Here is a 21,347-nt window from a genome sequence, read left to right on the forward strand (position 1 = left end):
CACAAACCAAGCAGCCGTATCTGATACTCCCCAACAGCGAGGTTACAGAGGTGCTTGAGCCTCATGCTTTAGAAAATGACTCAGGAAAAAAGTGTCTTGTACACAGCCTGATAATCCATGAGAGAGGGGGGGGGGGGAAGTCACAGCAGCTGTGACGTGACTTCTTCTCACTGTGGCTAATCTACCTGAAGGTTCAATGTTTCAGAGCCTGTGTGAGTGAAGCACATGGACGTTTTTTCCCTGAAAAGCTTTCAACCACACTCTGCCACCCGGCTCCCAAATCAAACAACGCACGGTCGTCAGCTCATTAAAACGTTTACTGGCAGCTTTCAGAATCCACCAGACACTGATATGATACCATATGATTCATGCGCTGCGTCTGGCATCAGCTTCTTATCAGCCAAACAACAACGTGATACATTATTAGATCCAAACTTAGCTCAGTCAGACAACTCACGTTCAAATGCAACAGTAGAACATGTTAGTGTTTGGCGTCCAGCCTCCGACTTAATCACTCCCCCCCGATATGATTACATAGATATGATGGGAGTGATGAGCAAGTACTTGTAACCCCCTACTGACTAAAATCTGATTTCTACAAAACTTGGTGAAAGTGTGGAACACGGGCCAAGAAACCAACAAATCTTGGGGTGGATCCAGAAAAATGTTAATCACTGTTTAATTACTTTACTGATTTTTTAAAGAATATTTCATGGGTCTCTTTCATGAGGTAAGGTTCAATGTTCAAAGACCAAGGTACAAGCAATGAGATCTTTAATGTTACCAAATATTTAGCAAGAATTAAATCGTTGTCATATTCCTTTAATATCTGATGTCAAATGTGATTAATGCAAATGTTTTCAATTTATAATTCACAGAATTTAGTTGCATGAAATTTCAGCTGCTACATTTATTCCTTTTTTCCCTGGAACATAAACCTTTCCAGTGCAGTTTGGGATATAAAGTAAAACAACGTCCAAGAGCCACTTAAAGGCTCCATTTTGTTATTATTCCCAACTGAAAGCTCCACAAAGCGTCATAAGTTATATTTACAACTTCCAAACCGGGAAGCAGCAGCTCATGAGTGGCACTTGAGGGCAGCATAAAACCATCTCTCTCCCTCGGCGAGCTGTTCCAGTAATGAGATGCAGAATAACTCATCCATCCGCTCGCTCCGAAATAAAACTGTGGTACCTTCTGGATAAGAGAGGAAATTCAATTTTACAATACTTTATTTTTAGGGAAATGGGAAATATCTCTCGTGATGCTTCTGGTGATTCAGTAATCCACTCGGCTGTTCGGGATCTATTTTTGTGTTTTTGTGTTCAGAGAGTGAGACCTTCAGGATTAGTCTGGAAAAACTCCAGCATGAATGAACATGAAATGGATTTTTTACAAACATCTCTTCAGTCGAGGAGTTGATTAAGGATCTTAGGTGATCTCCTGCACTTTCCTTTTTAAAAACCTGACCCGTAGTCTTACCACAAAAAAAGATAAAATTCTGACAAAACAAGGAAAGTGGGGATCGATTTTCACGGTCAAGAATAAATAAGAATAGCTGTTTTCTGCCGAAGGTTTTTTCGCTGCTGCTCAGACAAAACATTTCATAACCGGCAACGTTTCACATACACACCTCCTGACAGGCCCTGCATAGTTTGGTGATACCTGTTGCCCCCTCACCCATCATGTTCAGTGTGTTTAACAAGCCCTCGAGGGCATTTCAGGAAACCTCGACTGTGGAAAAGTACTCCGCGGTGAAGTTTGGTGTTAGTCCTACCCGCTGTGTGCTGCTCATCGCACAGAGTAGGTGTGTTAACAGACGTCTGAACCTATGAATTCATTGAACCTTCTCTCTTTGCTCTTTTTCTCTTTTCTTAATCTCCTTAACCCCCCCCTCCGCCTCACAACCCCTCCCAGCCTCCGTCCATCTCTGGTAGCTTTAACATATTCGCTGAATCCTCGTCTCTAATCAGGATTCTACAGGGATCACTCGCCCGTCTCATTCCTTCACTCTGCAAATATTACATTCCCTCCTTTCTTCTCCATTCCTCCCTCTACTCCAGCAGAAATCAATGTGTCTAAAGCAGGACAGATAACCTTGTGTTTGAAGTACTAAGAGCGAGGGGGTGGGACAGGAGAGTTAAGGGGGTGGGGGGTGGTGGTGGGGTGGGGCAGGCCGGGGAGTGATATTGAAACCATTAAAGGATATTCAGATTCTTCCTCTAACTTAATTCTGTCTCTTTCTCTCGTCTCCATAGGGCACTTGAAGGTGCAGCAGAGCAAAACCCCTCCAAGACAAGAGGGGAGTCGTTTTAAACACAGACAGAAACGCCGCTGTGGGATTCTTCCACCTCGTAGAAACTCTATTACCCTTAGTGATCGCACGTGTGTTTGAATTATTTGTGTGTGTGTACATGTTTGTGTGTTTGTGTGTGTGTGTGTCACCTTGTATCCTTGGATGAGTCCATTCTGGGTCTCGAGGGGGGGGGTGTCCCAGGTCACTTCCAGGCTGGAGGGAGACGCAGCGGACACTCTGATGGACTGGGGGGCCACGGAAGGGGCTGCAGCAGGAGAGAGGCCTCGTTAGACAGGTCTTGTGTCTTTGTGAGGACCATTTTCAAGTAAAGACCTTATTCGTGAAAGTCAAGGAGAAGTACTACACTGCCCACAATCCTCAGTCATTGATTGGTGGAGCTCATTGTTACCATGGAAATGTTTAGCATAAACTGCAAAAATCATGTCGGCTATGATCAGATCCTTCAGAGTTACTATAGGTTACTACACTACACACTTCATGAAACACTATATACACACATACAAGCTACAGACGACAATTTAACACAACACTATATCAAAATCAAGGTTAAATTCAAGAAGATGTGGTTTGAAAGGGATCATTCGCAATGGTTTATGGGATGTGTAGTTCTTTCACTATAAAAAACATATACACGCACTTTCGTACCTTTGCCCTTTTCCCCCATTTTACGTAATTTTTTTGTTGCTGCAAATCAAATGTTTTATGGTCACGTCATGACATCATTTAGCTGTTCACATCGATGGAGAAACTACTTCAGGAACCAGAGCCGCTCTAAAAGTGGGCGGTCACTGTTACGCTCTATTGGGTTAAGGTTAAGGTTAGGGACTCAGGAAGACATTATACCAATGAGTGTCCTCGATATGTTAGAAGCAGAAGATTGTGTGTGTGTGTGTGTGTGTGTCTGTGTGTGTGTGTGTGCAGCTGGTTGTTACGGAGGAAGTAGGTAAGATATGTTCTATTCTTCCAATTAGACTGGGCCTAAGGCGGTACCTTGTTACTCCACTGCACCACACATATGCATGAACAGCTCAGCAGTTGCACCTGAGGCTAAAGAAAAGGCCATATCACCCCATTTCATCATCCCCCCCCGAGCCCCGTCCTCCTCCTCCTCCGCCCCCTCCGACTCCCGCTGCTTATCCTCACCTCTCCCTCCATTGCATGTGATATGTATAACCTATTAAACTCTACACACACACACAAATTGGTTATGAATGCAGGACCAGTCTGGTGGAGGGAGTGTGAGATTGCAAAAAACGTGTGGGTGTCGCTAGCATAAAGTGCAGATCTTTGTACGGCCTCAAATCTGCCTGCAGGGCCCGAGACCACCTCCTCCTCCAGCACCTCCTCCTCCAGCTCCCGGATTCCCCAGCCACTTTTACCAGGATACTGTCAACACCATGAAAAGGCTACACCCAACTCAACATCGCCCCCCCGTCTGATGCTTCTCCACTTCACTCAGAGTCAAGATCAAATCGTAGTGAAACCAGTCCCATAAATGAGCCTTTTTTGATCAAGATCCAAGATTGTTTTTACTGGGGAAACAGTGAAAATGAGGAAACAGATGAAAAATTCCTGGATCTGCCTCCTGAACTGGATCCAAACTGCATCCTATCACCAGGTTACATGGTAATTTGTCTTGTATATTTGTGTAATCTTGCTAATAACGATAAAAAACAACCAACAAACAGACAGGGGTGAAAGATTTGGACTCACACTGAACGATAAACTCAGTTTTGACAACACATAATGGACATTTAAAGGCCTCACATCCTCCTGCTGTCACGTCATTCAACCCATCCTGCTCAACATGCTCACTAAGTGTTTTGTAGTAAAGAGTGTGTGTGTGTGTGGGTTTGTGTGTGTGTGTGTGTTTGCATGTGTGAGATATATTTGCTTTCCTGTCTGATTAATGGATCCATGGTTTGACTCTGGTGAAAGTTAAACAGGGGTTGGGCCTTCACTATAAAATAGATGACCTTGTGCAGCTCTGGATCACATTCAGATATTCGCACACACACTCATACACACACACACCTGCACAGACACACACACACACACACACACACACACACTTATCTAATCGAGAGCACCTCTACGCCTATCAAATGCAATGTCACTCAAGGGGCAGCAGGAGCAGGACAGGAGGTGTGGACACGACAAAGAACGAACGAGAAGAGAATGACAGAAGCATCGGAGCGGACGGGACGAGATTGGATAAAGCCGACAAAGCGGAGACTTATTTTGACCAAACAATCCCAAACTCAAAGTCCACTTACTGGTTTCTTGTATAGATTTCTACCATATCACGGCACCTTTCAAAGCAGATGGAAGCACTGTGATGGAAATCATCACAGCTACTGGGTCAAAACAACAGATCAATCTCCATTAAAACTAAACTCCAGCTAATGCTGAAGAAAAATGTGGTAAGTGAACCTTGGGTTGGAAAAAAAACTCCAATTTCCTATGTCATGTGACACATACTCTCAACTGAAATGTTCCTTTGTGTACTTAGAATTCAGCTTTTTAACGACGCACATGGGAGAGAAGAGCTAGAAAAACAATGTTCAACAGTAAAACAGCTTCTCTGGCATTAAACAAGAGTTCGATCCTGAACCAGATGTGTAGCTCCCACAGTGATCATGTGCAAAAAGCAGCGTCCTTCACTGACCTGCCTCTCCAACAGACACCTCGACAGGGATGGAGGGTGGACTCTCTCCGATGATGTTGTAGCTCGTCATAACAATCTGGTAACGCGTGAATTTCTTGAGCTCTGCAGAGAAACAACACAGCAGTTTAAAGACTTCACCACAACACACAAGCCGAGGCGGCGCTGCGGGTTTATCGTCGGACGACTTACGTGTCAACTCGAACTCTGTTAGCGAGGCGCTGCTGACGGTCTTGAAGGTGCTCTTGGCTTGAGGGAAACACGGAGGGAGAGTAAATCAATAAACATTTCACGTTCAACAATAAATTGTGGAATTATAATGCTATTCAATAAAATGACTGTATTAAAGACTTTTATGTTTCTGCTCCCTTGTCGGACGCCGTGGCCGCTGGATGGACACAGAATTGCCCATCTAGTCGGGCAGATACTCAATCTACTATAAAGCACGGCGCATAATAATATTTTATTATTGCAATGTTATAGTGCAATATGGGTGGTCTCATGAGGGGGGGCGCGGCCTTGTGAGGGGCCGTTTGCTCAGTCTGTCATCATAGTCACACCTGGTTCCTGCTTTGATGTGGAAATCATCTGAAAAGATCTTTAAAACATCTTTTCAGTTCTCTTTTTCTTAAATATTTAAAAAGCTCTGATTGAAAATCGTATCAGAAACACGGCAGAACTTTAACTCACTGTTAGATTAGAAGTGCGACGCAGCATGAACAGTGAACAAAGATCTTTTTTATAAGATTGCCAGGTTATAAATCTTCTACAGACGTTGTCACTGTGCTTATTGGTGCAAACTGTTTTCATCTGCGACTTTCTTTCATTGCTTATTTTGTGATTTCACATAATACCGACGCTGACATTGAAATATTTTTCATTAAATAAAGGATTTCATTGCGGCGCCTTGGTGAGCAGCTGGTTTGTATGAGCTACAAAACTCACTGATTCATACTCGTGTGATCGACAATAAAAATTTAGTCCATGAGCCACAGTAAAGTTCCATAAGAGCAACTGACCGTTAGCTAAACCCTTGTAATTCACACACTGACAGAACAGCCATCAGAGTGTGCTCAGTGTCTTGCTCATGGACACTTCGGCATTGCAGTCTGGAGGAGCCGGGGGATCTGTTACTGGACGACCTGCTCTCTTCGCTGAGCCACAGCTGCCAATGAGAATATAGGACTGTGGCTACACTCAGTGTCTAAAGAGCCTGGAGGCCTTTTTATTACCCTCTTAAAAAAAAAACCAAACTTTTAACAGGGTGTTCATTTGCTCTAAGGAAGTTTGTAAGTGTTGGCATGACTGAGTTTACGATCTGCACTTGTAGCCACACATTATTTCCACAGCTGCGGAGAAAATCAACAACTATACAGATCGGACTGGTCGTAGCTAAATGCTACGACCAGTCCGATCTTACACGTTCCTTATATCACATATAAAACTAAGACTAACGTCTACATTGGAAAACAAGAAGTCATATCAAGTATGGTCAAGTTATTAGGTTTAAAGCCAACGACAGCATATTTAAGACCTTTTACTGGATCCTTGTTATAACTTGAGTCATTGGAAACAAATTAAAAGTCAACTTGCAAATGTGTTTGTCGAAAATTAGAAAGCTACAGTTGATAAAATCCCCAAAAATGAGAGCCCTGCTTTTTCTAAACCTCTGTCTGCAAACCAGCACCGATATTTTCCCAAAAAATGACTGAAAATTTAAAGTGATAGAAATGACACCGTTACCTCTGCTCACACGTGCCGTGCGAGAACGGAGCGTTTGGCGGGCGCAGCATTAGCATCTGTACCACTCACTTGTAACGAGGGAACTTGTGTTGGTGCTCCTCGTTGTCTGGACGTCTGCCTCAGCGGAAGCCGAGCTGTTTACTGGAAGCTCTCTGTAGTACAGCCGGTATCCAGTCAGCACCCCGTTAATGCTGTCGTCACCGGGCCGCTGGCAAACACGCAAAACAAGCACACGCACCGGCACATGAAGAGAATTAATAATGATCCATTTCCCAAATAGAAAACTTCTGAGGGATTTCTGCTGTATGTGAAGACAATTTTCATTTTCTCCGTGATTGACAGGACACGGGCCGGCTGGCGGAGCAGTATTTTATCAGCAGAGTCCACTTTAAAGAGCTGCCGTGCACAGACAAAGCGATGCTTCACTGGGTCTGGCACTCTTGTAAAGGATGATGAAATTGCGGGTGACTTTGTTTTTCCGCTGCCTCCTTCTGCTTTGATATGAGGCTAGAAGGAGCACGGAGAAGACATTTCCAAACAGCGGAGGGAGAGTGACAAGCGTTGAAGTCGCCAATGCTATATTTACTGTCAATTCACATTTCGCCCCAGACTCGCTCTACTTTCCTGTAACTCCCCGGGCTTTTCTTTTTCCTCCATTGATGGACATTGCTGATGTTTGCCTCTCTTGCCCTCTAACATCTCCCCTGCTGCTATATCCTCATTAGGACTTTTCAACATTTTTCCTCCCCACCCAGGACGATCTGTCCCCTCCGTCTGTTCATCCTTCTCTCCCTCCATCTCGTCAATCTGTCTCTGCTGCCCTCTGAACTTTCCTGCTTCAGTAACAATGGTAATTTCCTCCAGGGACACAAACACTGCAAAGGGTGAGTCTGCAGCAATCTCACGTAAATGATTAACCTGCAACTCCCAAGTTTTTTTCTGTGTGGGTCTGTGAGTTTCTCTGTGTGTGGGTCTTGTTGTTGTTGTTGTGCTACAAGAAGGACAATACCTTCCACTGCACCAGGACTGAGGTGGTGGTTGTGGGCTTCACTGCGAGGATCACCGGAGGCTGATCGGGCACTAGAGAGGAAACACAGGAAAGAGAGTGAGGAAGAGAAAAAGACACAGAGACAAGCTTCTGTCCATCGCCCCCCCCCCAGGTCTTCACTGCTATGTTTTAAAATCCACATTTCCCCTCATCCTCCACTTTCTTTTCCTCCCAGTCTCTCACCGTCCTGCAGAGTCGTCACAGCCTCGGTCTCTTTGCTGAGGACGCTGTCCCCGACATCGTTGGTGGACAGCATCCGAAACTTGTACGATGTGAAGGGCTCCAACCTACAGACAAAACACATTTATGTTTATGATATATATATATGCATTCAGTAAGGAGGTTATATCTCTATAAGTGTTTCATTGATGCTTTTGAGAATAATTCATGGATCAGGTATATTTAGGGGACAGACATTTATGAGTCTGTGCAATTTGGTGCGGATGCAAATAAAAATCTTCATCGAGTGAATGTAAATGTGGTTTCGTGAGGAGGCTGTTGGGCCTAAGCCGACGTATATATTTGCATTTTGGTTCAGGCATGAATTTATAAATCAGTTCATTAGAATATTGAGAAGTGGACTAGCTGCACAGCGATCCCCGACGCAAGATTCACAATATTGTTTCAGTGTGATTTTAGTTTTTTATCACTAAACCAACTGATGAGGGCATTGCATCTGTAATCCATCCAATAAAACCACAGCAATACAATTACACTCGTAACTTTGATCACGACTTGTGTCATACTGCGACAGCTGAAGACGCGTGTCGGTGAGGAGTCTCCTCTGGAGCAGCTGCGCCTTATGATCATCAATCTAAAATAACTTTTGTCAGTGCTCACAATGGGTTTTCACACATGGCAGTGGATGCACCAGGTGTTAATCCAACTCTCAGGGTTTTTTTGGGGGAACTTGAAAGATGTGCCACGGGTGAAAATTGCATCTCAGTGTCTCCTGTAGCTGCAGGACTGAGCTTTAGTCTCTGGTGGTTTCACAGTTGGTACTTGGACTGTGTTATTACTAGTTTGTCCGTCACCTGTGGGGGGGAGGACAAATAGAGGTAGAGCTCAGGTAGATGTTTGTTTCCCCTCACAGTCCATTCATTCACTCGTCCACTGTGTATGTAGACGACATGAGGCAGGAGGGTGTGTGGAAGAAAGTCAGTGAGTCTGTTTTCGGCTGATCGGCTCTTTAGGCACCTGTGTGCAGCTCCTCTGGCTTCATGAATACGGGAAAGATTTAGCACCACTGTGTTTGGATAAAATTGATTCTTGCCAAAGTTGCTGAGCTGTTTCCCGCTATTGGTCAATAAAATATCTTTTTGTTAATCTTCATTCCAAACCAGTGTGTGCTCTCACTCCTTCGGTCTGTGTTCAGTTATTCAACATTCAGTGCAATTCCTGCCTTGTTAAGGGCTATTTAACATGTTCTTTTCTCTGCAGCCCACAGGTGGTCAGAGAATCCACTGGGTGCCTTTAACTCCGGCTCCTCCGCCTCTCACAGGCGTGTTTTGCCCTTTCACTGGTCTCTGAAGATCACACAAGGTCTTGAATAATAATTATCGTACACCTTTTCCTAATTGTCTCCCCTGCCAAAGCATTTTCACGACCACATCTTATCTGTATTTTCTCCTCTGTGCAGAGTGAAAGCATTAATAAGAACAGGAAAACAATTTACACCAGTCATATTGAAAACAATTTACCCAAGAGCCACTTACAACCTGTCCGACGAACACGGACCCATTCATAGCGACTAGCTGAACAAGTCTGCTGCACAGCTGCTAATAGTTTCAACGCACCCTCTCTCCCTTGCGCTGGGAAATTGATTAAAAATTTAAAAAAAGGACAGGTGGCTGCAAAAACAGTCATTTTTCTTAATTCTTAATTGATCTAACACATTATAAACACCGGTTAACAAGAGTGATTCAATAATTAGCAACAACAAGAAGTCATTCCACTGCTGCTCCCGCGTCTACCTGCAAGGTCCCTCTCCAGACTGTATTTACAGAGCCGCCAGGGAGACTGCAGAGGACCAGTTAAAAATTCAGCGGGTGCGACAGAAGAACTGCTCAAGTGTCTTCTTGTATAATAATGAGCCGGGCGCAATAAGGGACAAGAAAGGCCCTATGGGGTTGTGGGTATCGTAGGAATAGAACATCAAAGGCACAGAGCTCAAAGAGGGTGGGGTACCAACAGCACTGGGAGGATGTTGAGGACAGTGTTTGAAAGTGTGAGCCTGTGTGTGTGTGTGTGTGGACTTTGTGTGTGTGTGTGTCTGCGAATGAGCCTGGGGACTTCGATGTTTTGGTTTCCAAAGATGTCTCACTGGAAAACAACAATTAGGGACAGATAACAAGTGAGTATGAGTTTGAGCAAATGGAGATGTGAGCTAATTCCTCCATCCGGCCGCTGTAATGAGAGCATTCAGTGATAGAGTGAGCTCCAAAACGGCGTCGAGACAACAACGGGCACCGTCATCGCGGCAGATCGACTCTCCCCGAGGCAGGTTGGATGCAGACACACTGAGAGAACAGTCTTCAGCATCTCAAATAGTCCTGAGATAGCTTGTGAAGGGAGCTCACTAAAAACCGCCACGAAGCAGGAGACGCACACTAAACACAAATAAGCCTCATCAGGGTTCTGCTACTCGGGTTGGAGCAGCCATGCAGTCTGACCACAATCACCTGCTGCTGTAATGACAGTCTCAACAGGGAGGAGAGGATGGAGGGATAAAGAGAGAGGAATGGAAACAGCGCTCAACAGCACTGGAGCACAGGACGAGTGCGAGGTGCTGCTCGAGGACGTTTGATGGGTTTTGAAAGCTTTGGCTACTGGTGGTTGGACGGAAGGTGGTGGCAACAACTGGGACGAATGCTGGGAACATAAAACTGGTTGAAGAAAGACAAATGACTGATAAATGGCAGAGAGAGAACTTGAAAGCATGATGGCAGAGAGAGAGAATATTAAGAAAGATAAAAAGACAGAGCCGTTCCTGCTGTGCCTGTGTGATCAGGTGACGGAGATCCTCCAAGGTTCTGCAGTGATTATGATTATTCCGCTCTCTCTGGTGGTTTTCTTTTTTTCCTCCATCAACCTTTTCTTTACTTCCTGTGCTAAATTCATACAAATCTTTCTGTGTTCTAATTCTCAGTTCTTTGCTTTGAGAATTCACAGCATCCCCCTCTCTGTCCACCCTCCTCCCCGAGGACGCATAAACATTACAAGATTTCTACCGATTGCTTCAACTAGTCCAAGTCCAACATGTTGCACTAAACCCAACTTCCATATTGAATATATACATAATATATATAACAGTAATTGTTCCTGTTTTCTCCAGAGATGCTTGACGTGGGCAAATCGATGTCTAGGTGAGCCCTGTCCCTCCTTAGATACCGTTGCTAAGGCCTGTCAAGCTTTCTGATGTCACGCAGCACATGTCAAACATTTCAAATAGACTCTAAAAAATATTAATCTAGTGAAAGGGTTATAAAAATACACTCGCTGGCCACACACAGGATGTCAGAGCAGAATTGTTATTGTATTACAGCAAAGTATGATGAAGAAAACATTTGAAATCAGATTGTTGTTTTGACATTATCCTCTCGAGCTGCTCAGCTTAGACTCATGGAGAGACGGACAGTGAAGAGACCACTTCCCCATTGGAAAATCGGTCTCAGAGTATTGGACACCACTGGAAGTTAAGTCTCCCCGATGTTCGTCAAACGCTATCTCGTGAGGCCTTGCTGGGTTCGCTGGAGTGTCAACTTTCTCAAATCCAATAATGAGCAGGACAGAGACGTTAATGTTCGGCTAAATTCTTAAAAGCATGCGGGGAGGACTTCATTGCTGCTGCTGTTGTGAATGGAGCTTTTGTAATCTATCTTTACAACCTAATAAGAAAGAAACGCTTCATGGAAGTAGCACTCAGTGCTGTCGGTTGTAAGTTAATTAGCGGTAGTCATGCAAACATTGCAGGTAACGTGAGAGCAAACATCTATTACTTATACTGTTGCTGCCTTGACGACTGTAAGCAGCTGCATCAATTCAATGCACCTACTTACAGTTGCTAAGCTAGTTTGTGTGTGGGGGGGGGGTGGAGTGTGCATGTTTTCCCCCGAACCGGCAGCGCTGCACAGCTTCCTCTCAACGTCCAAACACATGCAGGTCAGGTTAATTGGTGACTCTAAATTATCCATAGGTGTGAATGTAAGAGTGAAGGTCGCCTCTCGTCTTTTACCCAATCTCAGCTGGGATTGGCTCCACTTCCCCCCATGACTCTCTAAGGATAAAGTATGTCTAATGGATGGATGCTTGGAGGAGAGGCTTAAGCAAACAGTCAAGTGGTGTAGTAAATGTACTATATTCTGTACAAGCTTCAATATGTGTGTGTGCGTGTATATATCAGCACTTGCGTACCTGTCAACGCTCCAGGCGGTCACGTTGTGTGGGATGTCAGCGATGTGTGTGTTCCAGTCCCCACTGGGCAGCTGTTTGAGCTGCACAGTGAAGTACCTCAGGGGAGAAGAGCCCGAGCCTCCCGTCACCCAGTGGAGGTGGAGACGGCGAGACTCTACGCTGTCCTGAGGAACGTACAATTTCCTCGGTGGCTGCGGCCGCTCTGTGGATGTGGGAAAGAGAGAAGATATAAAAAGACGAGAGTGGAAGGAAATGGAATATAGGCGAGGGAGCATTTAGAAGTTTAAAAGTATTCTGACACATTTTGAAAACCAAGTCATACATAAAGTAGCACAGCTTCTCCTTAAAGCTCGAACATGTTTAGAGAGTCGGATGTTAGGCAGTGGAAACCAAAGACTGTATGAAAAGACAGATGATGCTTCTCCAGTTTATCCCACTATCCAGAAATGAAGCCAAATGATCCCGAATACAAAAGCCGCCATTTTGCACATTTGGAGACTCCAGACTTACTTGAAACATGAACAACAAACATTAATGTGATAAGATCAACCTGCAATGACAGAAACCATCTGTGAGAACATTTATTTGATACGACTTCTAGTTTGGTCCATGTCCCATCTGCTAACATGGAGGAGGTGAGGTTTATGACCCCTACCGCACCCAGCAACCAGGGGGCGATCAAGATGCTCTGGCTTCACGTTTGAGGAGCTGTCATTCATATACAGATTATGGTGTAAACTCACAGATTACGACTTCTAGAAGGAGCTTTCAGTTTCAATTAGACTTTGGATTGAATTAATTTGAATACAGCGTGAATCTCTACACGTATAATGATCTTTTCGTTTCATCTGCTGTCACAGTGAAGCCTTCTCTACCAGAAGTCATGTAAGAATCTGATTAGAGACAAGAAATCAGCTTTTTCAAAAGGAACATCTAGATGGAGAAACCCAGGCTTGTCTAATCCCCCTGCTTTGACTAAAGAAACCAATGTTTAATAAATCAGCTTACAGCCGAGTCAGCCGGAACCATGCAACCTAAATGCATGTAAATGCATGTGTGAGATGATCGCTGTGCGGGAACATACGCATTCGAATATGTTTCTCCACTCATCCGTTCCTGCTTCTCCTTTAATTTCCCTCTGATGTGTCGCTATTGAAATGAGTTGTGACCTGAACAAATGGAGACCATCGTGGACCATATGCTGCAAATAGCTTGTAACACTGGACAGGAACGTCCCACATTCACATCACATACGTGCCCCAATGTGACTGCTGCAGTGCATTCATATGTTTAAATGAAACAAGACATCTAACCACCGCGGCATTAAAGAAACAATATTCTCAGCAGATTGCCAGCGTGTGTGTGTGTGTGTGTGTGTGTGTGTGTGTGTGTGTGTGTGTGTGTGTGTGTGTGTGTGTGAGAGAGAGATTTGTCTTCACTATTCAATTGGAGGAAGACTTGTGTTTGATTAGTCGTGACACGGCACGTTGAGACAACAAAAAACAAAACACATGGTCCGGGGGCATTACTGTTTAATTTCAGGGGCGGCGGGTTATCGATTAAGTCTAGAAATAAAAGCACGATCGATTCTCCCTGAAGTTTAATTAATCGCCACTTACGCTCTGAAACATACGCAGAAGCACAGTCACATATTGACACACACACACACACACACACACACACACACACACACACACACACGGGCTCGCCTTCCCTCATTCATCCTTATCACAAGTAATTTTAGTCAAATCTGTTTGTCTCCCTTTTTCCCTCTCGTCTTTATTCTCCATCCCCATCAAGATTTCACTGTTCTCTGCCGCCTTTGTTTCCCTGATACCATCTGTGTCTCCCTGTCTGTTCCCCTCTTGTTCTGTTCCACAGTAAAGATCATGTTCTGATAATCAGCTCATAACTGTCAGAACACGTACTGCCCTTTGAGCACTAACACGACTGTTTACTGCTACACCGGGGGAAGAGAGGGAGGACGGTCGGGATTGTTGGAGGCCGGATCTTATTATTGAGTATTCCAGGGGTTAGGGTGTATTTGATTTAGACTTAAGTTTCGTCTTCAGATACTTTGACTAGTTGGATAATTTGGTTTAAAACAGTGTTTATCTCAAATATTAGACGAACTATGATGTTTTGGTGATATGTATTTGGTTTGTGTGAAGAGTTTAGTTCTCTTTATCTGTCCTCTTTTATCGGAGTGGAATTCTTTTTTTCTCCTTTTTGGGTAAATACTGTATATTCCTAACTTTCAAAAACCCACCCGTGACCCCTCCTGCCCTCCAGCTCCGTCCCTCACTGGGTGGTACTAGAAGAAGGGGATGATGGGGTGTATGGGGGGGGGGAATGGATTCTGCTAAATAAAGCAACTGCTTCATTCATTACCTTATCAGTTATCACCGTCTCGGAGACAAACACCCGATTAGACAAATATCTCTGGAGGGAATCACAGTTTTTGTTCATAATACATGCGGCACGTTAACGCTGCCTCACACACACACACACACACACACACACACACACAGGCCCACTCAAAAAACCAATTTTCTCTTTCTAGGGATTAAGTTGGTCTCTCCACCATCATCAGAAAGAAATCTCTATTAGGCCATTCTGTCTATCTCCCAGTGAGAATGGGCCATTATGTTACTGAAGTGGAACAGGGAACCACTGAATTCTTTTTCTAAAGAAATCCTGATAATGATGCTGCCGATGTCACGATATCTGATCCAATTAAAATGCACTACACACGCCGAGAGCTCTGAGCGGAATATCAGACATCATGATTCCAGTTTTTCATAAAAATTCACTGTCACGATTTATTGCAAGGACTTTTGTAGCATTTCAATGCTTTACCAGACGTGTGCGGGTATCGGCTGACAGGGAGAATTGGACAAAGAGATCAGGGACGACGTATATGAAAGGTTTTGAGTCATGTTCCAAAAAGTCAAAGTTATTCTTCCGACGGTCCATTGAGACACTAGAGCCACTGTTACTTTAGGAGTGACAGTGAAAGTGATCTTTTACTTTCAAGGGGTTGGCTCCTCTTATCTCAGGAGTCAAAAAACCTTTTGAAATTAATTTTGCTAAACATTTAATTTTAGGATAAGGGAAATGTATTATCACGGATTATCAAAATAACAGGTTCCAGGAGTAACAATGCAGTGTTTTTAAACTAAGTTTGGTGAAAGAAGAAAAAATTATCTATATTCTTTAATTAAATTGAATCAGGATGACCTATAATGGGAATCACTTGTACTACTGCACAGGGAATTATCCCCCGGCTCTACAGGCCTTTTCTCAAACTGGCAACAAGAACACTTTCAAAATATTGTTTCAAACTAAACTTACCAACCACTGTCTACAACAAATTCGTTATTTAAAAAGATATTCACCAGGTGTCAGTGAGTTCATGAAACTATCTATTTTTACAGTTTGATTCCTGCTGTTCACTCTGTTAACTTAACACAATCTTCTCCTGTCACAATTTAGTGAAATATCATTCATGCAGTGTAAAATAAAATCACCTGTATAACCTGGTGCACATGTCAACTGGTAGCAATGAAAGAAAATAGCTCTGAAAATACACTGAGACGAGATAAAAGCATCACGACCTCCGTATAAAAACCTGACGTTTTATCTGTCTCAAACTTTATTCCTCACTCGCTTTAGCTCTTTTAAAATCGAGTCACTATAAAGAGCTGTTCATCCTCTTTGTCCGTCAACTGCCTTTAGGAGAAAATGTCATTTTCAGGCTCCAGGTTCGACAGAACTAAGGAGAGTCACATCTCAGTCTTCATTATCTCTGTTCTACTTCTACTACTGTTCTGAATTACAGGTCTTGCCACAAAAGACAAAATTACCACAATTGAAGAAGCCAGAGTTGGTGAGAGAAGCTGAAAATCTTCGTTTCACTCGACAAGTCAGTTCATTTGAGTCTGTTTAGTAACACAAAAAATACAACAGACGTTTTGTTCTGAAACGTTAACATTATTTTTTCATGACTGAGCCGCCGCCAGCTTTTAAACTGTTGCACAGATACTCGGGGGAAGTATTTGAAACTCCAGACGCTCGTTACGCCCTCGTACAACTAATACCTGGTGATTTCAATATCTACATTTGCCGCCGTGCAGCTCTGTTAAATCCGCTGGAGATTTTAAATGTCATTTCATCTTTTTCTCTTTGCACAACGACTCGTGGAAAAGGTCATACGTCTTATATCGCACCAACATTCGGAGCCCAGTACAAACGGATTGAGCACGTTCAGCCACTAACTACTTGTTGAATCATGGAGGATCTGTCCGAGCTGTTTGCTTTTCTGTGTCTGGACTTTATCTTTTGCAAGGATTTCACAAAGACCACGACTCATTACTCCTCTTAAGTAGAGATCATAACAATTTTAAATGCAAAAACTTGACCTGACTTTTCCGTACCCTTCCCACACTTTAAGAAATAGCAAACCCCAAATGTCTTTGACCAATTTGCCTCTATTTGAAAGTTAATATGAAAAAACACATGATTGTCCACTATAATAGACTATAATACAAGTTTGAAGAGCACAGGTACAATTAATAAAATAAGTAAGTCGCTCATTTACAGGATTTCCTGACCAATCTGGTTTATTTAAGACCTTTTTATCTGCGTATTCATCGTTGTAATCGAATGTGAATTTCCTTGCTGGTTTCTGTGGCATGAATGCAGCACAGGGTGCTTGATAAGCAGCAGGACTGGATGAAGGAAGCTAATTTTACTCGTCATTACTCAAAGCCTCCGAGCTCCCACCCCATTATTCTAGTTGAATTATCCAGTAATGTATTTTTTTTTTTTTTTTTATAAATAGAAAACAAAGACACTTGTTATGCTGGTTCCATTAGTGTGTGATTTAATACAGTTTCAGAATTCAATCACACTCTTACTGGGCCTGTGTTCATTCATTTTTAAAGAGAGAGAGGGACTGACGTAAATGTTTTTAACAATCACACACAACACAAATTACTGCACTTTGTCATTTTCCCCCCACGTGAATGAAGACGTACGACACGTCTCGCTTCCTGCCAGTGCACAGAGAGGAACTTTGAACATTTTCCTCCTGCTCCAACTCGCTGCTGGGTGCAGTTGTTCAGATAGCAGCTCGGTTGCACCTATAACTACATATGTGTCTGATTCGCTATTTAATGGGGCTTTCAACCACATCTTATGTTCCTCGGCAGAGAGAACGGGGAATGGACTGTGTTTATAAAGAGTTATTCTGGTCTTAACAACCACTCAAAGCTCTTCAAAGTACAGCTGACATTCACCTATTTACTCACACATTCACACAGCTCCTCTGTATCTAGGGCTTTGTCTATCAGTCATGCATCTTACGTGTGTGTGTGTGTGTGTGTGTGTGTGTGTGTGTGTGTGTGTGTGTGTGTGTGTGTGTGTGTGTGTGTGTGTGTGTGTGTGTCTGTGCGTGCTCAGCTGTGCAGGAGCAATTTGGTTGTTGAGTGTCTTGCTGAATTAAAAGTATTACTATTTTTTAATGTTGCAAAATATTGTTTTGAAAGAAGCAACAGTGATGATTAGAAAAGCTTTGTCGTCCATTAAAAAAATATCTCTGTGAAAACGAATCTCTTGGCTTTTTAATCCCTATTAAAATTAATTTGTGTTCCTGAAATTAAAGCACAGGGGAATAGTTTCAAAGAGAAAACCGTCTCTGTCGCTCACGTCATTCACGATAGTTAGTTTTAGTTTCTTCACAACAATTTGCCGTTAGCCTCAGGACGACGCTATAGTTAAACACACCAGCAGTGAGACTCCAGGCAGAGCTGAGAATATCACTTCTCATCAAATGTGTGCTTGATGAAAAGGTGCTTTGATGAATTACTCACATCGTCTCAATGTTTTCTGTCACACTGTACGAACACTGTTCAAATTAGATTTCTATAAATTCTTTACGTACGTTGAGCACTTTGTGTTTCAGGGTGAGGCAGAGTGTCGGGTCGGATGTTTTAATAGGAGCGTGATCCCGAAGTTCTGCTAAAGTGGGTGCCGACTTTCACAGTTCAAGTCACTAATGTGTGCCTGCAGAGACTTCTGGGGCTGCACCCATCTACTTGAACTCCATCATACGGGCCTACGCTCCGTGTCGGCCACTGAGCTCCTCCGAGGAACGCTGGCTGACATTTCCCTCCCTGCACACAAGGCGATCACAGTCCGGACTGTTCCCGTTTGTTCTCTGGTGGTGGAACAAGCTACCGAAGGCTATCAGAGCAGGATAGTCCCTCTCGTTCTGCAATCTATCTTCTCTCCTACCCTCTTGAAGACTCTTCTCCTCTGAGAGCACCTCCTCTCTCAACCCTTCTAACTCCCCAACATGCCTGACAAGCACTAACTGTGCACCTCAACTCCTAAACTTTATCTTGTTGAACAGATTCACCACTTAGTATTCACTTCCAGGTCTACACTGTTCTGAAGATTTAGTGTGGAGCCTCAGTTGCAAGTCGCTTTGGATAAAAGCATCTGCCAAATGAGTAAATGTAAGAGTCAATGTAAATGTACGTGTGTGTCCTTTACCTCTGCGTTCCGTGGTAACAACCAGGGCCTCCTGCTCCTTGCCCCAGCCCACCGCGGTGCGAGCGGTGAGTCGGAACACGTAGGTCTGCTCCGAGGAGAGTCCCGTGACAGTGAACTGGCGAGCGTTGGAGCCCACCTCCACCGTGGTCCAGCGCAGAGGGTCCCTGCTGTCCAGGCAGTAGGAGATCTGGTAGCCTGGTGAGGGACAGAAACAATAAAGACACAGGAAGACAGAGATTTTTTGAGTGTGAATACAATCCTCTGTGTGTTTTTGTGGCCTACTTTCGATCAAGGAACCCACAGGAATCAAAGGCGGAACAACATGAGACAGGAGAGAGTCTGAAAACATAGCTCCGCGATGCCAAAGCACACAATCACATTTCCACAATAAAAACAAACTGAAAAACACACTGTTCATTTACACGTCTTCACCACAGACTGCGTGTAAAGACGTATGAAGCGTCTCCACTTCCCCCCCACTATTTAGAAATGAAGCTGAAATATCCCAGATACGAATGTTGTGCATTTGGAGAATTAGTCTGATCGGGGGAATGGAGTCACGGAAGCAAAGTCCCAGGGACACACGCACGCACGGGAATCAGGAGTCACGCAATTCTTATATAATCAAATAACATAATACAAATACATTTAATGACATTAAGGTGATAAGAAATACCTAAAATAATCTTTGAGAGAAATGTATTTGATGTGTACTTTGACCTTTTTGAGTTTGACCCCACGTCCCACGTTGGGGGAGCCGTCAAGTCTTCTATCTTTATCGATATTCCCAGTATAGACTCTCTCATTCCCAATAACATAGCCGAAATTTTAACATTCAACTCACACACACTCACACACAGATATTCCCTCTACACATTATGTAATCATACATCCCTGCGCTGTCCCCTTGGCTGTGACCCACGGCATACACGGCTTACATCTGTTTCTCTGTCTCATGTGCAGCAGGCCATGTAATAACACAACCACACACTTTAACACATACACACCGTGAAACCACTGATCCCAGACCAAGCTTTCCACAGGCCACTGGCCACTCACACAAAAGAAAACCCCTCAACATGAAGATTGTATTGTACACCAAACACGCACAATCATGCTTCCATGAAGTCACACAAAACATCTGAAGAGAGCGCGGAGTGTGATTGGTGCGGAGGGAAATCATCGGGATGATAATCTGCTCAGAGGAACATAATCTGGTTGTGTGGTTGATAATCTCATCAGATCGTCTGAGTCTATGTTAATGTGCACGCAGCGTGTGGAAGATTATTGGATAACAGCTACACTACAAATCCTCTTGCATCCGAACAATTGGGTCAGAGCGCTTCATTATGTTCTGCGCTGAATATCATTAGCACGTCGCCCCCATCAGACACACGAGGCTAAATCTCCATTACAAAGTGACTGTGTCATGTCAGGGAAAGGCCAGCTCCGTCTTCCAGAGACAGATTCAACATTTATTCCATCCTGATTCTTCAGGCTTTTCAAAACCTGTATCTGCATGTTGTTGTGGCCTTGTCTGAATTGATTTAAGTCTTACAGGAGCGGCAGTGCCACCGACACCGACTACTCTTGAACGTAGTAGTCGTGAATTCTTTGTGCTATGCTTTTACTTTAATATAATTCTGAGCTGAAAGCTTATAAATAAAACTCTGGACGACAGCAAATGCAGGTCACAACTGACTCTTCTCATCCCTCAACTCCCATTTCAACACTACAAATTGTATATTGTGTTAAATCATGTCTCCGTGTGTTATTGTACCATTGGATCTGAGGATAAAACTCCACTGAGGCTCTAACGGACAAGGTGGTATACATCATCTCCTTTTGGACCTGTCAGCCCTTTCTCTCCAAACTGTGACATAACGCTGAACGTTACAATTATCACTTTTTCACTCTTAGGATCGTAATTGATGTGTTATTTTTATGTCACGGCTTGTTTTTAATGGATTGTTATATATTACATCTATATAAGATATTTATCTGAAGCCCTGGAGATGTACTAAACGGTCGGATTGTGGACGGATTAATTGAAGTGTTGATTTGATCCGCGTCACTAATTTACTCCTGCATTTACTGCTACTTATTTAAATTTGTAACAGTTTCTTTCATTTCCCGTGTATAGAAAATAATCATCCATCCCTCCTTGATTGAAATAAACCATTGAAGTAGTTTTTTTGGATCTCTGTGTAAAGGGCCCTTTCAGATAAAAACACACTTGTCCTGTATTGGCCCTGGTTCTCGGAGCAAAATAGTTGTTTTCTATTTTTTGGTTAGTTACCTGTATTGAAACTCGTGTCATATAATTTGTGGAACTCAGGAACACACTCCTTTGTGTTGCTATTCGACCTGAGCTGTCAGGACCTGTCGACCTGGGTCCGGACAAAGATTTAGAAGTGATGTTCGGGTCGGGGTTGGTCACGTGGGACTCAGGAAGAAAGCATCTTCTCCTCCATTGTGCGTTCTGTGACTGGCGGATGCTTTGTTTCTATTGGATGTGCAAATGTTTGTCGTACTTTGCTTGGTGCAGCAAAAAAACAACAACAACCTTGTGCAGCACAAGCTATTGAACAGGATGGTTTTCA

The 21,347-nt window shown here is 43.5% G+C and overlaps 1 protein-coding gene across 2 annotated transcripts in view; it reads right to left on the reverse strand.

Annotated features, from left to right (window-relative positions):
• Nucleotides 1-21,347, reverse strand: part of sdk1a (sidekick cell adhesion molecule 1a) — a 231,817-nt gene that overhangs the window by 8,097 nt on the left and 202,373 nt on the right. For both annotated transcript variants that reach the window (XM_035172087.2, XM_035172078.2), the window contains 8 exons: nt 18,745-18,939; nt 12,187-12,388; nt 7,957-8,060; nt 7,735-7,805; nt 6,795-6,933; nt 5,175-5,231; nt 4,986-5,087; nt 2,446-2,561 (listed from right to left, as the gene is read on the reverse strand). In XM_035172087.2, the coding sequence (XP_035027978.1) occupies nt 2,446-2,561; nt 4,986-5,087; nt 5,175-5,231; nt 6,795-6,933; nt 7,735-7,805; nt 7,957-8,060; nt 12,187-12,388; nt 18,745-18,939 (986 nt within the window). The remainder of the gene's footprint in view (nt 1-2,445; nt 2,562-4,985; nt 5,088-5,174; nt 5,232-6,794; nt 6,934-7,734; nt 7,806-7,956; nt 8,061-12,186; nt 12,389-18,744; nt 18,940-21,347) is intronic.

The sequence above is a fragment of the Hippoglossus stenolepis genome, chromosome 2, assembly GCF_022539355.2.
Source record: "Hippoglossus stenolepis isolate QCI-W04-F060 chromosome 2, HSTE1.2, whole genome shotgun sequence".
NCBI classification, from domain to species: Eukaryota; Metazoa; Chordata; class Actinopteri; order Pleuronectiformes; family Pleuronectidae; genus Hippoglossus; species Hippoglossus stenolepis.